The sequence below is a fragment of the Zootoca vivipara genome, chromosome 9, assembly GCF_963506605.1.
Source record: "Zootoca vivipara chromosome 9, rZooViv1.1, whole genome shotgun sequence".
NCBI classification, from domain to species: domain Eukaryota; kingdom Metazoa; phylum Chordata; class Lepidosauria; order Squamata; family Lacertidae; genus Zootoca; species Zootoca vivipara.
In genome coordinates this window covers 73,323,323-73,331,158 of record NC_083284.1, presented here as the reverse complement: position 1 = coordinate 73,331,158, position 7,836 = coordinate 73,323,323, and the positions used below count along the sequence as shown (strand labels likewise).

Sequence of the window (7,836 nt, the reverse complement as noted above, 5' to 3'; positions counted from 1 at the left end):
GGGTTTCTGAAAAATGTCATGTCAGACTAATCTGATCTCATTTTTTGACAGAATTACAAGCCTGGTAGATGAAGGGAACGCTGTGGATGGAACCTATCTTGATTTCAGCAAGGCCTTTGACAAGGTGCCCCATGATATTCTTCTAAAGAAGCTGGTAAAAAGCGGGCTAGACAATGCTACCATTCAGTGGATTTGTAACTGGCTGACTGACCAAACCCAAAGGGTGCTCATCAATGGCTCCTCTTCATCCTGGAGAGTAGTGACTAGTGGGGTGCCACAGGGTTCTGTCTTGGGCCCAGTCTTATTCAACATCATTATCAATGACTTGGATGATGGGCTTGAGGGCATCCTGAGCAAGTTTGCAGATGACACCAAATTGGGAGGGGTGGCTAATACCCCAGAGGACAGGATCACACTTCAAAATGACCTTAACAGATTAGACAACTGGGCCAAAGTAAACAAGATGAATTTTAACAAGGAGAAATGTAAAGTACTACACTTGGGCAAAAAAAATGAAAGGCACAAGTACAGGATGGGAGACACCTGGCTTGAGAGCAGTACATGTGAAAAGGATCTACGAGTCTTGGTAGACCACAAACTTGACATGAGTCAACAGTGTGATGTAGCAGCTAAAAAGCCAATGCAATTCTGGGCTGCATCAATAGGAGTATAGCATCTAGATCAAGGGAAGTAATAGTACCACTGTATTCTGCTATGGTCAGACCTCACCTGGAGTACTGTGTCCAGTTCTGGGCACCACAGTTCAAGAAGGATACAGACAAGCTGGAATGTGTCCAGAAGAGGGCAACCAAAATGATCAAAGGCCTGGAAACGATGCCTTATGAGGAACGGCTTAGGGAACTGGGTATGTTTAGCTTGGAGAAGAGAAGGTTAAGGGGTGATATGATAGCCATGTTCAAATATATAAAAGGATGTCATATAGAGGAAGGAGAAAGGTTGTTTTCTGCTGCTCCAGAGAAGCGGACACGGAGCAATGGGTTCAAACTACAAGAAAGAAGATTCCACCTAAACATTAGGAAGAACTTCCTGACAGTAAGAGCTGTTCAGCAGTGGAATTTGCTGCCAAGGAGTGTGGTGGAGTCTCCTTCTTTGGAGGTCTTTAAGCAGAGGCTTGACAGGCATATGTCAAGAATGCTTTGATGGTGTTTCCTGCTTGGCAGGGGGTTGGACTGGATGGCCCTTGTGGTCTCTTCCAACTCTATGATTCTATGATCTACTGCCCATAACATACGTTACCGTTCCTCATAAGGTTGCATATGCAATCTTGAAATTAAGTAATTATTTTGGAGAAAACAAGATTTCTGTATTTTAGTCATCTGTAACCTACTTGGATGCTAAGCATCTTTCTACCTGGTCCTAAACATATTTTATTGGAACTGAGACTGCAATCCTATACCAATTTACCTAGGAGTAAGCCCTATCAAACCCAATGGTGTTGACTTCTGAGTAGACATAAATAGTATTTCACTGTAAATTCCATTGATTTTTGTCATTTTCTTTTCAAGTCAATGTGTCAAGGACTATAATACGCTTCCTTCAAATACCAATATATTTTGTTTATCTTTTGATAGCAGGCCATAGTGAACCTGCTCTAAAATTATTCAATACCATTTTCCATCAGGAAAAGAATGGTTTCATATTAATAGAATTACTTTACACTGTCAGCATTGTCCAATTTTTCCTATGATTTTTTTTAAATCAAGATACCAAAACAAAACAAAACAAAAACTCCAAAACAAACACACTCTGGAAACTTTGATGATCCACAGCAAGAGGAAAGCACCATTAAATACAGTATCTCTTTGTTGAATCTTATGAAATTGCCTGGTTTTAGCTAGCATTTTTTAAAAAACAACCAGGATTATTGTTTCCAAACCAATCCTATTTCACAAAAGCAGAAATCCTGGGATTGATTCTTCATGGATTTGCACATACACAGCTGTATTCAGTGTTTTAGTGAACAGGAACAAATTATGCTTAGCAATTATGAACTCTAGACTCATTTACTCTACCATTTTATATAGGTTGAGGTCCACATTAATTGATACCTTCACTGGTTTTTGCCATTTTTACCCACCCTTGTGAATGCTTTGACATGTGTGTTGGCTCATCTTTCCCCACATCCCCCAAAATACTCAATCATTATCTGAATACTCTTTAAGTTGCGAGACTAGTTCAACCCTTCAAAATCCACTGAAAATGTCAGTCTGCATTGTTTTTAACACAAACATAATAAGAATCAGAGTTAACTTAGGAAATGTAAATATGCAATGGCGACTTCCTACTTCCTTAAAAAAGAAAAGCCAAAAACTCATTGCGGAACAAAATGAAATGATAAACATTCCAAATTACTTAATAACTTACACGTACTGTATATTTATAATTCATTATGTTCCGACAGGTGCTCCTCACAGATGACTCCGCTCTTTATTTTCCTTCCGCAAAATGTTTGCTCGATGACATTACCAACATGAGAAATTAGCTACTTAGTTTAATGACTGTTGTGCACCTAAACCTAAAGTAACATATCCTTGTACTAATTGTTACTCATTCAAGAGGGGCCTTCATGGTTATCTGAACATCTCTATTGAAACAATGTGCAACAGATGTTAGATGTTGGATAAAGAAAGAGTGGTGGGAGCTATTGACCCATTGCAGCCCCTCCACCATAAGACTATAAGCAATGGGTCAATAGCTCCCACCACGCCTTCTCGGTAGTGGCACCCACCCTGTGGAATGCCCTCCCACTAGAGGTCAAAGAGAACAACAACTACCAGACCTTTAGAAGGCATCTCAAGGCAGCCCTGTTCAGGGAAGCTTTTAATGTTTGATGGATTTCTGTATTTTAATATTTTGTTGGAAGCCGCCCAGAGTGGCTGGGGGACATAGCTGCCAAGTTTTCCCTTTTCTCGCGAGGAAGCCTATTCAGCATAAGGGAAAATCCCTTAAAAAAAGGGAGAACTTGGCAGCTATGCTGGGGGAACCTGGCCAGATGATGATGATGATGATTATTATTATTATTATTATTATCATCTATGCATCACTCAGCTACAGGCATGTGACTGTGCACACAGTATTCCCTGCCCCCCCCAAAAAAGAGAAATACCTGGCACTCACAAAACAATAATGTGTTTTTCTCCCACTTCCTTCCTAATGCCTCTTGATATCAATATACTTGCTTGCTGTGCTACTGCAGTGCAGAAGGAAAACCCACAGAGCTCCACCCAAGGGTTCTATCCCTGCAGTGATGCTGCCCAATTGTGGGGTGCTCAGTAAGTGGAGAGGATCAGCAGCCTGGACGTATACAACTTTATATTTGAGGCCTCCTGTGGTGCAATGGGTCAGTGGGTCTGGCTGTTAACCAGAAGATTGGCCGTTTGAGCCCATCCAGGATTATTGCATTGCATGGAGTTGGACTACTAACTAGATGATTCTCATGGTCCTTTTCCACTTCTACAATTCTATTTCCTTTCCCCTCATCTTAGTGGAGCCTTCTTGTCCGTTTAATTTTTGCCCCATTCCGAGGAAGGAGAGAAGTGGGAAGTGGGTTGTAGCAAAGTCTTTGTGCTACTTCATGGATAAAGAAAAAGGCTGTATACTGAGGTAAGCTGGGCAGGGTTGAGTGCAAAGCAAGAAGATGTTTATGGAAATCAGGTGGGTGCTACAAGGACAGGTGGGGGAAGGGCAGTGCACTGCCAAAAGAAGCAGAACAGCTATAGCAGAAATCCATTTATTTCAGAGGAGAAACTGAGAAGCAATATATATCTGGTTCAAGGATAGATTTGATTTGGGCAGCTGAAGATGCCAGCCTTATTCAATTAAGTTTAGTCAAATCTGAAAGAGTTGTTTAACATGGAAAGGCCTGAAGACAGATTCGTCCTTCTCTCTTCGGAAGAAGTGAAATGCCTAATATAATCTATCAGGTTTCCCCTTCAATTTACAGACCTTTTGCAACAGTATATTGTGGGTGAGAGAGCAAGCCTCTGAAATCCTCCTGGAAATATTTTAGCTATTAATGGCTGGGTTGAGAGGACATTCTCTGTGTACTCTTTGGTAGTTAAGAAAATTTATAAATTATCTGAGAAAATAGTTTGTCACTTGTAAAACTGATTAGAAATTTTAATCTGTATACAAATACTCAAATATTCAATCAATCAACAGACAGGCAGAACAAAGGCACCTTAATTGGTTTCAGTAATCCTAAGGTAAAGGTAAAGGGACCCCTGACCATTAGGTCCAGTCGTGACCGACTCTGGGGTTGCGCGCTCATCTCGCATTATTGGCCAAGGGAGCCGACGTATAGCTTCCAGGTCATGTGGCCAGCATGACAAAGCCGCTTCTGGCGAACCAGAGCAGCACACGGAAACGCCGTTTACCTTCCCGCTGTAGCGGTTCCTATTTATCTACTTGCATTTTGACGTGCTTTCGAACTGCTAGGTTGGTAGGAGCTGGGACCAAGCAACGGGAGCTCACCCCGTCACAGGGATTCGAACCGCCAACCTTCTGATCGGCAAGCCCTAGGCTCTGTGGTTTAACCACTGCGCCACCTGGGTCCCTCAGTTATCCTAACTCTCTAATAAATGACTGTTGCTGGGTGTTTTGTTTCTTTTTTAAAGAAACAGTTTGTCACAGGTTGCCAAGCCTCTGGAAACCCAAGTTCACCTGAAAACAGGCATACCATCACATTCTGTGGGAAAGGCATTTACAGTATAAGCAAATCTACTCTGTTAGTAGTAGTAGTCCCTCAGCCCTCCCCATGGGGTGGGTGGGTGGGAGGTGGGAGATACAAACTAGCTTCTGGCACAAAGATGTGGAAACCTGTGGCGCTCAATACATTGTTGGGCTACAATTCCCCTCTTCCCAATGATGGGAGTTGGAGCACAGCAACATCTGGAAGGCCACGTTCATTCCCATCCATAGCTGCCAAGTTCTCCCTTTTTTTAATGGAAATTCCCTTATGCTGAATAGGCTTCCTCACGAGAAAAGGGAAAACTTGGCAGCTATGTTCCCATCCCCTCCGGGAATCACTGACCAGGGAAGAGAAATGTCACCTCAGGGCAAAACCACAATTCAGCAAGGTTTACAACTGATTAGAAACATTTATTTAGAAAAAGAAAAGTTCATAGTCTCCTTTAGCAGGATTTGGGCAAATATATAAACCATTTCAGGTATAAAAGACTGTCCATGCCTGACAGCAAGCACAGGCTGGGCTCCTCCCCCCCCCTCTTCTTCTCCAGTAAAGCCAGGCTCCGTCTTGGAGCAAATCCAGCCCTGAAGACAAATCAAGTTCTGACACCCGCCAGGGCCGGAACCCCCTCGCTCCCCTCCTTTTCTGTGCCCCTTGTGCAGGTGCCAAGGGACCCCTTTCCTGCCCCCTTGTATTCCCTCGGCCGGAAGTGTTCTTCTGGTGCTGATCTCAGGCGCCTTTCGTGCGCCCCGGAGTCAGTGCAAGAAGGGAAGCTTCCTCTCCTTCCTCCTCCTCCTCGTCCTCCCGAAGAGAATGTGCTTGAAGGACCTGCGGAAGTCCTGGTTGAAGATGGTGTAGATGACCGGGTTGAGGGAGCTGTTGCAGTAGCCGATCCAGAAGAAGAATTTGAAGAGCGCCTCGGGGATCTCGCAGGCCTCCCGGCAGATGCCGTACAAGCTGTAGCTGAAGAAGAACGGCGACCAGCACACCACGAACACGCCAATCACCACGGCCAGCACGAACGTGAAGCGCTTCTCGCGCGCCTGGCTCGCCGCCGCCTTGGGGCCCACGCTGCTCGCGCGCCTCCGCCGGTGCGACGAGAAGAACTCGAGCGAGCGGCTGCTGGAGCGGGACAGGCGGCCGCTGGACGCTTTGCACGACGCCGACGCCAAGGGCTGTTGCCGCTTGGCCTGCGCCCGAGCCGCCGCGTCCCTGCTTTGCCGCCGGCGCCGGCTCTCCAAGGTGCTGCTCTCGTCCAGCTCCACGTCCTGCAGCTCCGCGGCTTCCTCCCAGCGCGCGCCGGGCCACGGGCCGTTCTCCCGGGGCGGCGACCTCAACGACATGAAGCCCCTGCCGCCGCCGGCTCGGGGCGCGCCATTCTCGGCTTGGCACGCGCCGTCGGGCCCGGGTCGCTTTTCCGAGAGCGTCCTGGTCCTGAGCTTGGCCACGTGGTAGATGCGCACGTAGACCAGCACCATGATGAGGCAAGGGGCGAAGAAGGAGCCGATGCACGAGGAGAGGATGTACCAGGTCTCGTCGTTGAGCTGGCACGTGGCGGGCGCCTCTCCGGGGGGCTGCCAGTACTTGGAGACCAGAGGAGGCGAGGAGATGAGCGCCGAGAGGAGCCAGACGAGCAGGATGGTGCCCTTGATCCGCCGCGGGGTCCGCTTCTGGTTGTACTCCACCGCCTGCGTGACGGACCAGTACCTGTCCAGGCTGATGGCGCACAGGTGCACGATGGACGAGGTGCAGAACAGGACGTCCAGCGCCAGGTAGATGTTGCACCAGGCCTTGCCGAAGTGCCAGGCGCCCATCAGCTCATTGGCCAACGAGAACGGCATGACCAAGGCGGCCACCAAGATGTCGGCGCTGGCCAGCGAGACCAGGAAGAGGTTCTGCGGGGCTCGCAGGGCGCGGCTCGTCAGCACCGCGATCACCACCAGCACGTTGCCCACGATGGTGAAGACGATGAGGAAGCCCACCACGGCGGCCAGGCCGGCCACGGCGCCCGGAGAGTAGGGCGAGAGCGGCGCCCTGCGGGACCCGTTGAGGGGGGTCGCGCTGCTGTTGGGGGGCACCTCCATAGCCCAGGCGAGACGGGGCGCGGGACTAGGGAGACGCCGGCACCCCCCGCTCGCTCTTCAGTTTAGCCCTGTCGGCGCACGCCCCACCCGCGGCGGGCGCCTCCATCCCGGGGTGCCCCCCGCCCCAGGACCCCTTCCCGGGAGCAGCGGCGCTTGCCTGCCTGCGCGCCCCGGGCAGGCGGGGGACTCCCTCGCTCGTCCTCTCCTCCTCGCTCCTCTCCGAGGCCACGGCCGCGCCGCCTGCTCGCCCGCAGCTCCGGGCGCCCGGCGCTCCTCGGGCGGGAGAGGCGGCGTCGTGCGAGCTGCTCGCCGGGCATCCGGAGCCGCGCGCTCCTCCCGCCGGCCGGCGCCTCTCACCCGGGCGCCGAGCGCAATGCCGGCTGCTGCGGACGGCGCCCGACGCTGCCTCGAGCATGCCCAGTAGCGGCGGCGGCCAGGCACGCTCCCTCACGTGCGCCAGACGGGAGGGGCGGGCGGCCAGGGAGCCCGGCAGCGCCCGCCGCGCCCTCCGTCTCAGGCGGCTCCCCGGAGCGCGCTCCAGCCCGAGCATGGACGCCCCCGCTCCTGTCCTGGCCCTCGCGGGGCGGGCGAGTGGGCGGGAGAAGCCGAGAAAGCGCGCCAGGGAGAGCTGCCTTCCCCCGAAGAAAACGGGGACCAGCAGGGAGACCCCGGAGAGAAAGCCTCCGCCCCCCCCCCCACGAGCGCCAGTCCGCCCCGCCCCCTCATGCCCAGTAGCGGTGGGGGCTGGCTGACTTGTAAGGCCTTCGCTTTCTCATCAGAGTTCCGGCTGACCAAGAGTCGGGGGTGGGGTGGGGGCAGAGAAACGCGACGGCAGCACCAAGAAGCTGCCGAGCTAGAAGGGAGGCCCCATCAGTTAGTTGCTGCCCTATCTTAGGGACCTGTCCCGCCCCGGCCTGTTTCCGCTGGTGCTGCGGAGACCAAAGAGTTCCCCGGGCAACCTAGGAGGAAAGTTGGCCTGGGATGTTGTATGGCTGGGATGCTTTCCAGGCAACTTTCGAGGATACGCAGATGGACCTGCTGTGA

At 51.0% G+C, this 7,836-nt stretch overlaps 1 protein-coding gene across 1 annotated transcript; it reads right to left on the bottom strand.

The window, feature by feature from the left end:
• Positions 1-5,463: 5,463 nt before the first annotated feature.
• On the bottom strand, positions 5,464-6,792 carry ADRA2C (adrenoceptor alpha 2C). The gene has a single exon (XM_035113588.2). It carries the CDS (start codon positions 6,790-6,792, stop codon positions 5,464-5,466), a length of 1,329 nt encoding a protein of 442 aa, XP_034969479.2.
• Between the last annotated feature and the right edge of the window lie 1,044 nt (positions 6,793-7,836).